General features: G+C 44.1%; 1 protein-coding gene across 3 annotated transcripts in view; it reads left to right on the top strand.

Annotated features, from left to right (window-relative positions):
* RNF130 (ring finger protein 130) overlaps positions 1-17,659 on the top strand; it is a 140,228-nt gene that overhangs the window by 94,515 nt on the left and 28,054 nt on the right. The window contains exons 7-9 of one of the 3 annotated variants that reach the window (XM_070416787.1): positions 2,171-2,375; positions 5,434-5,527; positions 11,697-11,894. In XM_070416787.1, coding sequence (XP_070272888.1) covers positions 2,171-2,375; positions 5,434-5,527; positions 11,697-11,712 — 315 coding nt within the window. In that variant the 3' untranslated portion in view covers positions 11,713-11,894. Of the gene's footprint in view, positions 1-2,170; positions 2,376-5,433; positions 5,528-11,696; positions 11,895-17,659 lie in introns of those variants that run through there. The other 2 variants (XM_070416786.1, XM_070416785.1) reach the window with 2 other exon arrangements.

Genomic DNA, 17,659 nt, shown 5'->3' with positions numbered 1-17,659 from the left:
GGTTGAAACGGCCCCAGTGAGGTTGAAACGGCCCCTGTGAGGTTGAGGTGGCCCCTGTGAAGCTGAAACAGCCTCCGTGAGGCTAGGACAGCCCCTGTGAGGCTGAGATGGCCCCTGTGAGACTGAGATGGCCCCTGGGAAGCTGAGAAAAATACCACATAAACTCACTCATTTATGGATAATAAGAAACATTATAGACTGATGAACAAAAATGGATACAGAGGCAGAGCAGCATTGAGCAGAATGTCAAACTACAGTGGGAACCCTGGGGAGGGTTGGGGCGAGTAGGAGATCAACCGAAAGACATATGCATGCATATGAGAATAACTAATGGACACAAGACACGGGGGCTGGGGGAAGCCGGGGGAATGTCAAGAGGGAGAAAAAAGGAGACATGTGTAATACTCTTTGTAATACTTTAAGAAATAAAAAATTAAAAAAAAAGAAAAGTATATATCCAGGATTATTGCTTTTTAGACCAAAAAAAAAAAAAAATACTCTCTGGTCTCCAAAAAAAGAGTGAATGGATAATCTCCTTATGAGCAAAAAGTTTAGTTTGACCCACAGACGAATCCCCATTTTAGCCTGGCAGCCCGGAGCAGGCCTAAGCACTCCTGTTTGACCTACGCTCTCAGGTGACAGTCCAGGTGCAGCCCTAAAAGGGACATTCCTCCCCGTTTAGCTCTGTCTTCAGGGCTCACTGACGTAGTTGAACAGGGTTTTCAGCACCGTGGACGCTCGGACTGCCTCGCAGGGTCCCTGGCCTCGGCTAAATGCCAGGAGCATGGCCTCCTGGTCACACTCTAGAAATGTCTCCAGACATTGCCGAATGTCTCTTGGGGGACAAGGTCTCCCCCGTTTGTGGGGTTTAACACAGAGCTGCCATCGTGTCTGCATGTGGAAGACACTGGAAAATACTAACTTAGCCTCTGTTGTTGCCTCCAGCCTCCTTGGTGGTTTTTTGTTTTGTTTTTAATCCTATTTCAACTGCTAATACTTTTCCTCCGTTTTTAATGAAAATCCTTCTAAAATGTATTACAAGCTACCATGGTTCCTTGTATGTAAAAAATAATAATAATAAATCTAACTGTCATTATAAGCACCAGTAATTACACTGTGTGGTGCTGTTTTTAGTTGGGCTTTGGGCTGATGTAGAACAAAATTAGTTTGCCTAGGAAGCTATTTGTGTTAGGTTTGGTTTGCTTTGCTGTCACTTCTCTGTTTATAAGCTGCTCTCAGCCACCATTCCCAACCCTGCTTCTAATATGCTGTCTGCTATCGGCTAAAAAGATGAAGGTTGCTAGGGCAACCAAACATCCATATTGTTAAATCAGAAGACTTGCATATCCACTTGTCAGTTGGTAAGCTTTGGCTCCAAGGCAGCTCTATGCCTCTCCAGGATTAGACGCTGAGGTTTTGAAACCATTTTCTTACAGTTCAAAAGTCTTTTCAGCATTATCTGCTCATGGTTTTAAGCTTTACTTGTGTTTAAAGGAGGGAGATATTTAAAAACTGACAACTAGATAAATGGGGTATTACAGAGAAGTTACTAGGATGAAGGGGTGTTGTATGTTATCTGCTGTCCTTGAGCATTGAACCAAAGTTACACCCTTGACTATTGGTCAGCCTTATACCAAGACTAGAGGCCCGGTGCATGAATTCATGCACGGGGCGGGCGGGGGAGGTGGGGTGTGAACTGTGGGCGGTGGTTGGCCAGCCACAGGAGGTTGGCTGTGGGAGCGCACTGACCACCAGGGGGCAGCTTCTGCATTGAGCGTCTGTCCCCTGGTGGTCGGTGCGTGTCATAGCGACTGGTCTTTCGGTCATAACGGTTGCTTATGCTTTTATATATATAGATGTGTTCTGCCTCTGAGCCACATCCACAAGGTTGTCATTTTTTTATAAACATGAAGTAATCCAATTTTCTCAGTTCTGCAATGGATTTAGGTTTTCCTTAGTACCTTTTTTGGGAGGAAATTACCTGTTTCTTTTTTTTTTAACTTTTTATTCTAAAGAAAACCTCTTGGGAAAAGGTAGTGGAAAAGGTAGATGGGGAGAAAAATGAGAGGAAATCATGTGGAAAAAACTTGGTGAAGTCATTTCAACACAGTGTCAAACCTTTAGAAATTGTTGTTCTTACACGTCCTTTTAATCTGGAAATATTTTGCAGCCAAATTTGCCCTGTACTGATAACGTAGTGCTCGACATGGAAAGGCTCACCAGGACCCAGGCAGTGAACCGGAGATCAGCCCTCGCCGACCTCACCAGCGACAACGCCCTCGGCCTCGAGCCGCTTCGCACGTCGGGGGTCTCGCCTCTTCCCCAGGACGGGGAGCTCACGCCGAGGACGGGAGAGATCAACATTGCAGTGACAAGTAAGTGGGCCCTGTGCCCAGCGAACAGCAGGTTTGCTGCTGCTGTTCGGTGTGTTGACAGTCCGGAGGAGAGTTGAGTGAGTCACGGGACAGTGACTTAGTCTGTGACCGATGGGTCCTGCTGTTGGAGATAAGAAACGTGCTTTATGAAAGGGAGCTTGTGTGTCTGTGTGGAATTAAATGACGAGCTGCCCTGACCAGTAGTTGTTCAGAGGTTTGTCTCAGTAGCTGTTTAATAAACATGTTTTGAAACGATGTGATGCAGACAGGCATTTCAAAAGGCCCTGAGCATGGGGGAGGGTGTGACTGAGCACTCGTTCCCAGGCTGCACAGCCCCCTGAGAAGCTAACCCAGAATCTGGACCTAAAAAGTCACAACTTCAGGGTTAGCTGAGGTGGCCTATCGCGGCTCACTCTATTTCGCGCTTTGTGTGAGGTTTGGTGTTTTGGCGCTCACCTCTTTGGTATAATTGTACACAAGGCGGGAGAAAAGCCAGAGGGGATCTGCCTTCAATGCTCTTGGGCTAGTTGTGAACATCATCCATGCCGAACCATTGACAAAAGAGAAGCAACCCAGTGTTTTGATGGCCAGACCTAAGTCCGTGTGAGTGGCTGGGGGGCGTGCATGTGGCCTTGTGTCAGCTGTTTCTTCAGTTCTGTTCTTTCCTTGTTATTTTCATCTAACAACTCGTCACCCCATCTCATCACCACTCTGGTGCTGCCTTTTCCAGAATGTGCTATTGCTTGCCTCTAGCTTCAAGCCCTAAACCTAATGAGACTCCGCTTAACTCAGAGTCAGTGCAATAGTCAAGCTGTTAAGAAATATTTTCCCCTTCACGTAGTAAGACTCGTGTGGACTGTTCAATTAATGTATATATGTTTCTCAGCAACCAGAAGTTATTAGAAAATGATTTGCCAGGTTTTATTCTATCATCTGTCTAAACTCAAGGAGACTTCATTTAGTTATACAATAAGTAAAACTAGCCTTCCATATGGTTTGACTCATTTCTGACCATTTCCAAGTGATTTATTTTAACAGCACTTCATATTTTTCTCTGTTGGTATTTAGGTTTTATGCGCTAGATTTTTTTAATTGATCAAGTAGTAAAAAGTTGTTTGTTTGTTAATGAGTTTTTGTAGGCCCTTCATTGATCAACATTTATTGAGCACCTACTACAACATTAAGTACTGATTATTCCATTATATTTTATGTAGAAATGTCCTTTCAAAATCGTCTATTTTGCTGATAAAAGATACTACTTCATTCATCAAATTAATCACCGTGAGAAGAATTTATGCATGTTAATAAATAAAATTCATGTGGTTAAATCACGCCACAGCTGCCTCTGTTTTCCCTCAAAACTCTGTAGCACCATAGCAACTGCAGTGATTCAGACAGCGCCCACTGTGTGCAAGGCACTGTGCTAACACCCCTGGAGGTCAGAGGTGACGAGACCCCGGCCGCAGTGGACCCTTTGCTAAAACACCCCTGAGCCCATCAGTATTGTTATGATATAGGTGTTTATTTCCTTTTGATTACTAGTTTTCATCACTGACAGCCCACGCATATATGGATGATACACTCAGAAATCATTGAAATTCTAAAAGTTAGTCTCCTTACCTTGTATAAAAGTCTCTAAGTAGAAAAAAATTAAAATGCTGTGTCACGCTTCTTAATACTGATGACCAATCATCTCTTAATTTTTTTAAATGCCATTATACATTTTTCCTAACTTAAAATATATTCGTGTAAAATGGTGCATTTTGTATGGGTTCTTGAATGTTTATTTTGACTTAAAAAAAACTCATAAATTCACTCTAATGAGAAATCGATAATCGAAGGAGCAGTGGCTGCATTGTTATTTAAAAAGAATGACTTTGCCAAGTCTTTTAATAATATAAACCAAGGTGGGCAGAGAATTAAAGATCACCACTTTTAAAATCCAATAAAAGTAGAATCACCTTCTTCTAGAAAATTTCTAGAATTGCACACACTGTTTTTGCAAAGTTGTAGGATTCATGAAAACCAAATTAAGAAACACCCAAGTTGCACACAGCTTTTGCCTATAAACAGCTGTCATTTCAAGCGGGAATCCCTTCTCTCTGCCTTAACGCAGACATGTGGGAATTTTACTGTGTGACACCTCGGTAAGCCAGCCCTAGTCAGTGTATACTGTCGCAGACAATTGAGAGTTCAGACTTTTAGGACGTCAGATTGGTTCTCAGGTTATTTTCAAGATTCTCAGTAAATATTGTATTTGGAAAGTTGCAATACAGACTTTGAAAAATTAGGGAAAATATAAACTGACTTCCTGGACCTAGAGTGAGACTAGATAAAAATCCTTAGAATTCTGTGTGCCAGAGGCTTTCAGCTCTGTGATGGGCCAGGTATCTTGTGAGTCACCTACCTTCTTCCTAAAGCTTGACAGAGCCAGACCAGCCAGGGCTGCTTCCAGCGCTGGGGCTGGGGAGGGCAGTCCTCGTTGGGAGACGCCAATAGCATGTGCTTTTTAAGTAAAGACTCTGAGTGACCCTCGCCTAAGAGAAAAGAAGGTGGAAGTGAATGCCGCGGAAGGCCAGCCTGCGGACTGCCCACAAGACCCTTGGGAGCCACCACTCCATGTTTGTAAGCCATTCTCCAAGAAGGAATGACATAACCATGCAGACGTGACAGAATGAAGAAGGAAAGGTCTCATGTGTGGCTAGTCCACTTCACTGTCACTTAATTTGACAAGTGAAAAACTCGACATCCATGTGCAATTTTATATACATATTTTCACTACAGTTTTTGATGGCCACGCCTCACAGACCTCAGGACCTGAACTGGAAGAAATACTTGGGCCATGCTTTCCTCTCTCCCTTGCAGCTTTCACCACTCCTTCCACTAACCCTCTCCAGTTAGTAGCTCTCTGCAAACCTCCTCCTGCTTCACTTCCTTGAGCCAGTCTGGGCTCACAGCTCCGTTGACATCTGCGTCGTTGCTTTTGAGGGGAATGTTGACATCGATCTGACTTAAGCCTTCTCCCCAGAGTGATTTCCTCCCTTTCCTTTGTCAACAGAAGAGTGGTTTATTATTGCCAGTTTTGGCCTCCTCAGTGCTCTCACACTCTGCTACATGATCATCAGAGCCACAGCTAGCTTGAATGCTAATGAGTAAGTAACAAATTGTTTTTTGGATTGCATGTGCCAGATCCCAGGAAAATATGTAGAGAAATTTTAATAAAGATGGTGAGAATTGGCTTTCACCCGTTTCATACTGATTCTGATGGGATCACACCCAGCAAAACCATTTATTTCAGGAACAGTCACTCCGATTGGGAGTTACCTCGCTCAGCCACGGTAGCTCACTTGAGAAAAGATCCAGGGCTTCTCCTTAGCCACAAGTTTAGAGTGAATCAACCATGTGCTGCTGATGCCACGGGAGCCAGTACAGCTGAGGATAAAGACATTTGTGTCCTGGTCACTGACAGGAACAGCCCCTTAAAGGCCATGTACCTGTCGGACGTGACCTGGAGTCTATGCCCTGAGCTGTGGGTGGAGCACTGCACCCTGGCCGAAGGTCACGGAACAGGGACGTGGATGTTTAGCTGCAAGGAAGAGGCAAAGATGCGATCAGGAAACGGTCGGGAGTGAAGGGAGGAGGAAGTACCTGTAAGCTGTGTACCCAGAGGCAAAACGAGGACCGAAGAGTAGGTTACAGGAAGGCAGATGTCACCCCGGTGACAGGAAGACTCTCTGTCGGAGGCTACTTGCTGGGGAGGTGGTTTGCTGTGGAGAGTGGGGAGTGGAGCTGGAGGTCACTTGTCAGGGCTGCTGTAGGTGAGGTTTTTCAGAGGATGGAACATTGGGTTAGGTAGCTGTTCCCGTCCATTTTGATCCAGTGATTTTCCAAGATTAGCTTTCCATAGGGTAAGATAGAAAACGGTTTTTGTTTTGTTTTGTTTTGTTTTGTTTGGGCATTTACTGTAGGATAATGTTCAATCATTTACCAGTATTCAGGCAAACTAATTCAAGACGGGAGCACCCCTGGGACACTGACCAAATCTATAATAATAAAAGCGTAATATGCTAATTAGACCGGACAGCTGAACAACCTTCCGGACGAAGCCTAGGCTGCGAGGGCCAAGCCCTTGCAGAATTTCATGCATTGGGCCTCTAGTCTGAACATAAATGGTACAGGTGGGATTCATGTGCTGCCCACATTCAGTTATGTCTGCCATTTCATAACCAGCCAAGCTCATGTAATGGATTCAATTAAATGCTCATTGTTCAGCCGCAGAAACTATGGATAAGTAACCTCCAATTCAGTGACATGATTTTATTACCTCTCACCTGATCTGTTGGCTAGATGCTTGTAGGAAGTGCCCTTGGCATTCCTGAAGGATGACGTGTTGGGGAGTGTCATAGTCAGTAGGCATTCTTCAACCTTCAAATTCTTCAGCCTCACCCAACAGGTCACCAGCTGGCTGTTTCTGTTGGGCCCAGCCGATGCAGTTTTACTTCAACGCAGCACAATGTTAACTGCTCATACTCTGGAGGCAGACATACATGAATATGATTCCCTGAGCTGGGAAGTTATATTTATCTGAAGCTCATTTTAGTCCTTCATGAAACAAGGATAATGGTAGGAGTACAACATAGGGTTGTTGTGAGAATTAGCACCTAAAGTGTTTAGCACAGTGCCTGGTACATAATTAGTGCTCAATAAATGTTAGCCCATCAATTCCACTGAGCTTTTTTAAGTTCTGTGAGTAAGACAGCCATCTGCCTTTATCATTTGGCAAATGATAAGCCATCTGCCTTTATCATTTTCTTTCATGAAATAGATTACAGAGTCATAGGAGCTCTGTGAGTGCCTGTGATTCAAACCACAGTTTGGAGGGAAATACTCATTTCACCTGCAGTCACCTCTTTTGCTTACTCCCATGCTGACCCATCAGGCTAGATGATTTCACAAATGAGTGAAAACTAGTCCCAGCAAAGAGTGTCACTATGAGCACTTTTAGAAAATTTTAAAGTAATTGAATGGTCACCTTGCAGCCACTCAGAATCGGCCAGATGCTCCGTTCATGCATCAGGTGTTTTAGAGAATGCTCAGTAGACATGTTACCTATTAGAAATCAGAGTGCCCGAAACATCATATTTCAGTTCCATGCATAGATGCCTGCACGACTTAGAATCTAAGCCATAGATCTTAGATCCATGTCTTAGTCCAGCCTTTCTCCCATTAGCCTTGATACTGCAATTATTCATTTGAATATTATTTCTGTGCCTTCAATCAAAGCCATTCTGAAAGATGATTTTCATGATCCCATTTAAAGAGAGAAATTGAGAGAGTGTGAGAGAGTGTGGGGAGATGCATGAAAGATGGTCACCAGAATATTAATGGTGAATCTCCATTTAGTAGACTTACGGTGTTTTTCTCTCCTATTGTGCTTTTATGTGTTGATGTTTTTATAGCATGAATGACTTAATTTTTAAAAACCTTTTTAATTGTAAGAGATAATAGTCACTCAATGTCTCTTCCCCCAAAATGTTGATGAAAAATTTTAATTCCAGAGAAAAGTTTATTTTAGCAAATAAATTTGTAAGTATTCTTCATTAATGAATTTTTTGAAATCTATCTTACTTCCCTTTTTGCCTTTACCAAAAACTTACAACCAAAATGAGATTGCCTTTGCAACTTAATAGTTTGCTTTTAATTTTCTAGGTAACCTCATTCATTTGTAAGATAATCTTCTACTACAGTTTACTTTTCTGACCGGGTTACACTGAACTTGTGTTGTGATTTAAGCCAGACCTACACCCAGTCGAGTCACTTGTGAAAATTTGTGAGCAAGATGCAGCAGCGCTGTCCCGCTGAAAGGGCAGGCACGTGGCACCACCTGGCGGGCCTAGGCCTCCACCCACGGGGGAGGATCGCTGCCCCCAGGGGTGAGCGCACTGCCATCTCCCTCACCCCCGCTGCGGGGTTACCCGGGGCTTGACGCTACTGGCTTAATCAGAAGTCAATCAAAAGTCCATGTACCTGGGGTCACTCCTACTGTGAGGAAATACTCCAGGTACTCAACCATCACTAACTGTGCTTTTTAATTTTTTTAACATTGCAAATCTAGTGAATTTTGAGACTTTGCAATATAAACAGGATAGTAGTCAAAGAAGCAAATAAACCAAGGTAAATATATTTTTATATATTTGAGTTTCATACCTCTGTTTCTTAGTACCTAAGTAAGCAAGGTTATTGAAGTTCATTTCCAAGGAGGTTTTCTCCTCTACTTCATTATTCAAATGAACCTTGTTAAAGCCTAGCGTTTACAGGCTTATATTTGTGTCAAGCTAATTTTCTCTCAACAGAAGAAAAGTAAATACTGTATTTTTTTTTTTTGAGGAACAAGTTATAAGTAAAATCTGTGGGTGATGTAGGAGAGATTTTGAGTTGAGTGGAAGGATGAGTTAGTCTCTACAGCCCATTCTCAGTTCCCAGATTTGGGTTCATGGAACTCATGTCCTAAAATTTGCAGAGTGTAACCCAGACATTCACGATTGACAGTCTCGGCAGGAGGAATCCGCCGGCTGTGGTTAGCGTGATGAAGCAACTGGGACAAATGTCAAATCCTGTAACCCTGCCCCAGACCAGCCGCCGGCTCTGCAGCAGGCCAGTGCCCGGGCTGCCTCCCCGTTCCCGTCCTGAGCCTCCTCCAGGGGTCACGGTAGAAGCGTCTAGACCACATCAAAGGAATTGATGACTCTGGTTCACTCTCCACTCAATATTCCTGAATTGTTCTGCTCAGACTTTAAGAGGAGCACTGACATATCTCAATATAAAAGGGTCTGAAAATTCAAGATTTGATGTCGTGGGGAAGCTTAGCTTAGAAAAAGCGGAACCTGGATGAGATGAGAGGTGTCTCCAGGTGCTGGAAGGATCCCAAAGGTGAGAATAGCCCCTACCGAGACCGTGCTCCTGCACTGGGCTCTGTTACACCCTCCTGGCCCCGTTAATACTCCAAACAGTCCCCGGTGAGTACCCGGGGCTCACAGAAGCAACACTTACTGTGACACCTTCTGGAGACATCCACAGGGAGGTAGATTTCCACCTGACGTAAGAAAGAACTCCTGTCAGTCAGAATTGCCCCCGTGACAGCAGGTCTTGAAGGTTAGTGAGCTCGCCTGGACCTGCTTATCAGACAGAAGCTACAAAGCTGGAGCTGTTCAGAGGCGGGTCCTGCATCAGGCGGAAGTCTAAGATTCCTGCCGGTTCTGAGTCCCTCCTGAGCGGAGCGTCCCACGTGGGCCCTTCCCGGGAGCGAAGAGAGCCGGAGGATGGTTTTAGACCTTCTCCCACTGTGAGGTCCATCCTGCACGTGACCCAGGACTGCCCTGTGTACAGCGGGAGCAGAAATTTCACAGACGTCGCCCTTCCTCGTGCAGCACTCTCTGGTCTGTTCAGTACTTGGTTGTTAATGCTAGTCGTGAGCTCGTGCATTGATGTACAATCCACTAATAAGTTTGAAAAACTCGGATCTAAAGAACTTTGAATTTTTAGTTCTCAGCTGTTTGCTCACACTAGCACCCATCTTTGTTTATTTTTCTGAGAGAGCCTTTCGTGTAACGATGCCAGCAAAGATTTGAACTTGCCCGAGCGGGTTGATGAGCCCTCCTCTTCATCTGAGCGTTGACTTTTCCTGTTGCCTCCCTGAGCCTGAGATACATACCGAGGAGTAACCTAAGGCCTGTCCGGCCTAAGTGACCCCGAGAAATGGCGTAGGAAGCGGAGCCTGGCATTGAAACGGTGCCCTGGGTCAGTCCTTTCCCTCCGGAGAGCGAGCCGCGGAAGGGCTCAGGCAGTGTGGGGGAAGGTGGCAGATTTGGTTTTCTAAGAACATTGTGACAAAAAGAATTAAAAGCAGTGGGACCCGAGATCGGACTTCTGTACTGTCTTTGGCAGTGGGCTTTTTTTTCGGAAGTGCCTTTAATGTTATTGCTGCATTCGTTTATAATAAGTAAGTTTAAAATTTTTGATTCACCGATTAAAAGTCCTCATATCTGATAGCCAGCTTTTCTGAGGAAATATTACCAAAACAATGTATCTGACACATGCACTAGAGTAATGAATAAAGCCTCGAGCTTACGTGAACCCGCTGTGAATGGTGTTTCATTGCTCAGATGCCAGCGTGCCCTGCATGCCAGGCCGCGTGCAGGGGCCCTGGGGCCCGGCTGTGCCGCTCAGTGCCCTGCAGCGTTGGCCTGAGCCGAGCACTTGCCACCGGAGATGAGCTGGGTAGCTCAGTACCGCACAGGTGGGGTTGCAGAGGCTTCCTGGAGGGAGTGACTTAGGAGCAGGCTGGGCATCATTGGGCACAAAGCGAGGAAGGGCAGGGCAGTTCAGGGAGTTGTGTGTTTGGTGTGTCTGCTGTAGGTGGCGGTGGCAGTGGTAGGCAGACTCTAGAATTTGAACGTTATTCTTGTAAACGGTGCGTAACGTGTGAGGCTTTTCAGCAAAAAGTAATTCCTGGCGGCCGAGCAGCCGCTCCGGCGTGGTAGGCAGACTGGAGGCAGGAAGATAAGGGAGGTAAAAGGCAAAACTGAATGAGGAGGTCAGGGTGATAAGGGAGGAGATGAAATCAAGAAATGTTAGCGGATTGTGTGGTAACAAAGGTAATGGTTTGAACTACGGACCTGGAACTCAGCAAAGAGAAAAGCGGGCAGAACTGGGGACCGGATTTGGGAACCTGGAAGTGAACGGGCAGCGCAGGGTGAGGAAGGAGGGCGGTCCTGGTCCCCCAGTGCCGGCTGCAGGCAGCACTCGCCCAGGGCAGTGGGGAAGCCGCAGGGGACTTGCGGTGCCTCAGGCACTGATGTAGGCACACGAACCCATGATCCGGGGAGCTCCCATAAGAGCCATACCTCTCTGGAAGTCTGTGCTCTTCACATATTATTTCAAAGAAAATAATGGCGTTCCTGTTTGAGGAAAGAGGAGCATGTTTTAAGAACAACAGCGACAGATTTCAGGACACTCAGTTTGAGCGTGTGTTCAAGCCAGGAACAGTTCAGTTGTGGAGCTGTCCCCACCTTTTAAACAGGAAGCCGTTAGCCCACACTGTCCCCTGCATTTCTCTGGGAATACTAACACATGCTAAGGGGACTGGATCTGAAGCTGCTGAGTTCAGGGAAATGCCGATGGCTTAACTGGCTTCCCCGGGGGCTTGGGAAAAGCGGGGACAACCCTAGGCCACTGTCGGTTAGGATCCCTTTCTCTGTTATTTTAAAACATTGACAACTACCCTTTCACTAATTCTTGGCCTTTTTCCCTTTTATTCCATAGGGTAGAATGGTTTTAAAGAAGAAACAAACTGCTTTCTGACTGATTGCCTTGAAGGGAAAAAAAAGAACCTATTTTTGTGCATCATTTACCAATCATGCCACACAAGCATTTATTTTTAGTACATTTTATTTTTTCATAAATTGCTAATGCCAAAGCTTTGTATTAAAATAAATAAATAATAAAGTGAAAAGGCTGTGCTGTTGCGTGTTATTCGCCCACTTGTGTTTGGAAGGCCGATTTGGAGGTCACATGCCCAGATTTCTGTTTCAGAGACAGAGCGTGCTCGCGACTCCCCCTGGGAGGACCAGTGCCACTCATTCTGTTGGCATTTTCATGTTGGCTCCTACTGTGCCCAACTAGGTCCCCAGCCTTTGTGTGGTAATGTCCTTCGGGCTCTTCAAGGTCACCATTCACTCTGATCATATCTTGTTCCTTTGTTTGTGGTTGATATCCATCCAGCCACAACGGCAGCTCCAGGGACATGACATTGCATCGCTTGCCACTATGCGCCTACCTAGTAGAGTGCTTTGCACATAGTAAGTGCTCAATAAATATTTGTGGGATGAAGGGTTAAGTGTAAGAAAAAAATCTCCAAAAGTCTCACTGATTAATAAGTCTGTCTGACTTTTTTAAACCTAGTTTTTACAGCATCCTTTTAACCCTTTGCACTCCGAACCATTCTGGACATTGGCTACCAGCTACTCGACGCTACTTTGCGGCGGAAACGTGCATTTACAGACCCTCGTATTATTTAGTATAATTTTGAAACCAAGTAACGTATTATAATGATATTGGACTTATATGAATTGGGTGACATCAAGGAATGTATATTTGCAAAAAAAACAATATTTTATTGTTTATAATTTTGTACAGTATGATAAGTTTTGTAACACTCCCCAATATGCATTGCAGGCTGATTAGTGCATGTTTGACAGTAATAAGTGGTTTGACGCCTGCCACCAGGTGTTTTCCTGTTAGAACACACAATGCAGTCCCGTTTTCTTTGTCCCACATCGGGAATATGTAGTTTATTGTTTAATCCGACACAAAACCCGCTGACATTTCTTGTATATATCTTAGTAATTTTACAATATTTTGATTTAATTTCTTGTGCCATTTCAAGATAAAACTTCAGGGAAACACGCATGTCTCAAAAAGTTGCGTTGAAATAACTCAATTCCCCGTAATCACTAATAAACTGCAATGTCCCCTGAGAGGGGACATCCGAATGATATGCTAGAATTCCGATGTCCCCTGAGAGGGGACAGCGGAGTGCAAAGGGTTAAATATAGCAAATTCTAAAAAGTTGGATGAAAGCAATTTTACATATGTAAATGGTATGTTTTTGCTTTATTGATGAGCAAGACGTTGAAATATTTTGTTATATTGAATCATATGAGCTTGAAGAATTATCAGTCTGTGTTTCACCCGAGGATATTTTTCCATTGATATTTTTAGAGAGAGTGGAAGTGAGGGAGGGGGGAAGAGAGAGAAACATCAATGTAAGAGAGACACGTTGATGTGGCTGCCTCTTGCACACGCCCCAACCGGCGACCCTTCTGTGCACAGGCCAGTGCTCTACCACTGAGCCACACCGGCTGGGGTCATATGTGTGACATTTTGAGCACTGAGTTCTCAGCCTTCCACCTCAGCATACCTGAGAGTGAGAACATATTCCTGTTGGTAGCAGGTTCCTTCAGTAGTCATGCTCAAATTGGTAGGCTGGGTTGAAGATTTTTTTCCTTTGTTTTGTTTTTTGTTTTTTTAGCTGTAATTCACATACCATAAAATTTCCCCTTTTAAAGGGTAAGCCATTCCAGGGGTTTTTCGTATACTCACAAGGTTGTTCAACCATCACAACTGTCTAACTACGTAGCGTTTTCATCACTCAAAAATGAAGTCCTGTACCCATTAACAGTAACCTCTCACTAATCTACTCTGTCTCTATGGATTTACCTACCCTGGACGTTTTCTATAAATACAATCATACAGTATGTGGCCTTTTAATCCTATACAATAAAAGCCTAATATGCAAATTGACTGAACGGCGGGACAACCGGTTGCTATGACACACACTGACCACCAGGGGGCAGACACTCAACACAGGAGCTGCCCACAGACCCCAACAGGCGGCAGTGGGGGATAGGGCTGGCGAGCGGGTGGCGCCAGGCCAGCCAAGGCAGGTGCCAGCAGGGGCCCCTCAATAGCCCCACTGGTCACCACACAGATCAGCCCTGATCACCCGCCAGGCCTAGGGACCCTACCTGTGCACAAATTTCATGCACCGGACCTCTAGTGTATACATACACACACACACACACACACACACACACATCTGTGTATATGTATGTATATATATATATATTTTTTTTTTATTGATTTCAGAGAGGAAGGGAGAGGAAGAGAGAGATAGAAACTTCAATGATGAGAGAATTATTGATTGGCTGCCTCCTGCTGGCAATCTGGGCACATGTGCCCTGACCAGGAATCAAACTGTGACCTCCTGATTCATAGGTCAACGCTCAACCACTAACCCATGCTGGTTGGGCAGTATATGGCCTTTTGTGTCTGGCTAATGTCTTCAAGGTTTATCCATGTTGTAGCAGTAACAGGACTTTATTCTTTCTTGTGGCTGAAGAATATTCCATTGCATAGATATACCACATTTTGTTCATCCAGTCAGCCAATGATGGCTGTTGGGTTCCCACCTTTTGACTGTTGTAAACAATGCTAGTATAAACATTAGTGAGTGGGTTTTGTGTGAACTTATCTTTTCAGTTCTCTTGGTACATTTCTAGGAGTGGAATTGCTGGGTCATAGGGTAACTTGATAAATTTAAATTGTTGAAAACTGCCCAAGTGTTCTCCAAAGCAGCTGTACAATTTCACAATGTACAAGGGTTCCAATTTCTCCACATCATCACCAGTACTTACTACTTTTCTTTTTGAAAAAATTACAGCCATATTTTTAGTGAGGGTACAGTTGCACCTCATTTTGGTTTTGATTTACATTTCCCTAATGATTACTGATTTGAGTATCTTTTCATTTGCTTGTTGGCTACTTGAGTGTCTTCTTTAGAAGAACGTCTATTCAAGTCCTTTGCACATTTTTAATTGGGTTATTTGACTTTTTGTTGTTGAATTGTAAGAGTTCATTATATATTCCAGATATTAGACCCTTATCAGATGTATGATTTGCAAGTATTTTCTCTTTAAGTCCTTTTTTACTTTCTTTTTACTTTAATAAATTTTTTATTGATTTCAGAGAGGGAGAGAGGCATAAAAACATCAATGATGAGAGCTGCCTCCTGCACACCCCACATTGGGGATTGAGCCACAACCTGGGCAAGTGCCCTGACTGAGAATCAAACCGTGACCTCCTGGTTCATAGGTTGACAGTCACTGAACCACACCAGTTGGGCTACAATTGCCCTTTATAAAACCGCATTCCCTTCCCCTGCAGTCGTCCCTGTCTTTTTTTTAATTAAAATATAGTTGGTGCCTTGGCTGGAGTACTCAGTGGTTAGAGTGTCGACCCATGCACAGAAGGGTCATAGGTTTGATTCCGGGTCAAGGGCACATTACCTGGGTTGCAGGTTCAATCCCCAACCAGGGTGCATTCAGGAGGTAAACAATATATCTCGTTCACATTGATGTTTCTCTCTCTCTTTCTCTCTCTCTCTTTCTCCTCCTTCCCTCCTCTCCCTCTCTCTCCCACTCTCTCTATAAAGTCTATGGAAAAAATATCCTCAGGTGAGGGTTAACTCGTTATATATTATATATATATTATATATTAAATACAGTGGGGCCTTGACTTAGGAGTTTAATTCGTTCCGAGACTGAGCTCATTAAGGAGCTCGTTAAGGAGCTGTTAACTCAAATTACTCTATCAACTCAATGCAAAAAATCGGCCGAGAGGCAGCTGGTATCTCAAAAAACTCGTTAGTTGGGACACTCGTAAGTCAAGGCCCCACTGTATATATATATTAATTAAAGGCCCGGTACACAGATTCGTGCACATTGAAAGAAAATTAATTAGCAGGTGGCTGGCAGGGCAGGACTGGGCAAGATGGGCTAGACACGCCCAACCTCTCAGAGTCCCTCCCCAGCCAGCCTCATCTGGGGCGGTGCCAGGGCTCAAAGGGCATCTGTGGAGTGAGCGGGGTCCCTCTGGCAGGTGGGTCCCTCGGCCTGGCCTGCAGGGATTGGGCCAAAACTGGCTCTCCGATACCCCTGAGGGGTATGGATTGTGAGAGGATGTTTCTCAGGTGACGCACCCCAGAATCGGGCTCCCTCCTCTCTGGTTCCAAGTGCGTCACCCGAGAACCACAGCTGCCAAGTCACCACAGCTCGACAGCTACTGCATTGAGTGTCTGCCCCCTGGTGGTCAGTGCACATCATTGCTACCAGTCGGACGGTTGCTTAGACTTTCATATCTATATATATAAAAGGCTAATATGCTAAGTGTCCGACCATCCGGGTAATGAACTCACGTAGCAACGTCCGGCTTCCTCTCCTTAGCGACTAGCTCCTTGCAATTTCTTCAGCCCAGGAACCCGATTTGCTTTATAGCCAGGTGCAAACATTTATACTTTAACTAAATGCTGTGAAGTGTTTTCCCATGCCTCATCTCATTTGATCCTCACAGAAGTCCTGGAGTAGGTAGATAGGAGACTCGGTGGAATCCTATTTTCTTTTCATTAGCTGGAAAATGGAGATTTAGAAAGCTTAGAAACTTGACCCGACTGAAAAGAAGTAAGAAATGGTGGACCTTGAAAATGACTTCAGGTTTTCTCACTGCGCAGAATATAGTCAAACACTGCTGCAGTTAAATATGTTACCCTTTGTTCTCCCTGTGTGATCTACAATGATAATCTGCTTCATGTTGATATTTACTGCTGTGTTGCTGACAATTACCTGAAAGAGAAGTGGGGTGCTTCACTGGGCTGGAAAAAGTTTAGCTACATCAGAAAGCAGGTGTAATTAAGCAAGTTTATTCTATATCTATGAAAGGCTAAGTTGACTTGCGATACATATAAAGCTGTTGCTGGCGCCAATCGCATGCATGTGTTTCCATCTGTCATTGTCAATCATGAATTTGGTTGACACTTCTATTATAGAGGAAGGGCAAATAGCGATATTAAAATATTTCTTCTAATTAATTTCCTTCCAATGTGCATGAATTCGTGCATCAGCCACAAGTACCTAGATAGTTAACTATATGTATTATGTTAGTTTCAGGTGTCCGATATAGTGATTTGACAATTATATACCTTACACTGTGTTCATCACACTAAGCCTAGTAACTATCTGTCACCATGCCAACTTACCACCATTGTTGACTCTATTCCCCTTCACCTTTTTCACCCCTCCCCTCTGACAATCATAAGTTTATTCTTTGTTTCTGAGTCTGCTTTTGTTTTGTTTGTTCTGCTTTTTTAAAAAATTCCACATATCAGTGAAATGAAGTATCTGTCTTTCTCTGTCTTATTTCATTTAGTATAATACCTTCTAGGTCCATCTATGTTGTCTCAAATAGCAAAATTCTATTCTTTAATTGCTGAGTAATATTCCATTGTGTATATATGCCATATCCTCTTCATTCATCTATCAATGAACACCTGGTTGCTTCCATAGCTTGGCTATTGTAAATAATTCTGCAGTGAACATAGTGGTGCATGTTCTTTCAAATTAGTATTTGTTTTCTTCAGATAAATATCCAGAAGTGGGATTGCTGGGTCATGTGGTTGTTGTGTTTTTAGTTTTGTAAGGAATCTTCATACTGTTTCCCCTAGTGGCTGCACCATTTTGCAGTCCCACCAAGCGTGCCTGAGGGTTCCCTCTTCTCCACATCCTCCCCAGTGCTTGTTGTTTGTTGATTTGTTGATGGTAGCCATTGTGACAGGTGTGAGGTGATTCCTCATTGTGGTTTTGATTTGCATTTCCAAATTGTGGTGATGATCA

Source organism: Myotis yumanensis, unplaced genomic scaffold, assembly GCF_028538775.1.
Source record: "Myotis yumanensis isolate MYYU_CA2020_CCGP unplaced genomic scaffold, mMyoYum1.0.hap1 SCAF_5, whole genome shotgun sequence".
NCBI classification, from domain to species: Eukaryota; Metazoa; Chordata; class Mammalia; order Chiroptera; family Vespertilionidae; genus Myotis; species Myotis yumanensis.
The sequence above is the reverse complement of the archived record's forward strand: the minus strand, read 5'-3'. Positions and strand labels throughout refer to the sequence as shown.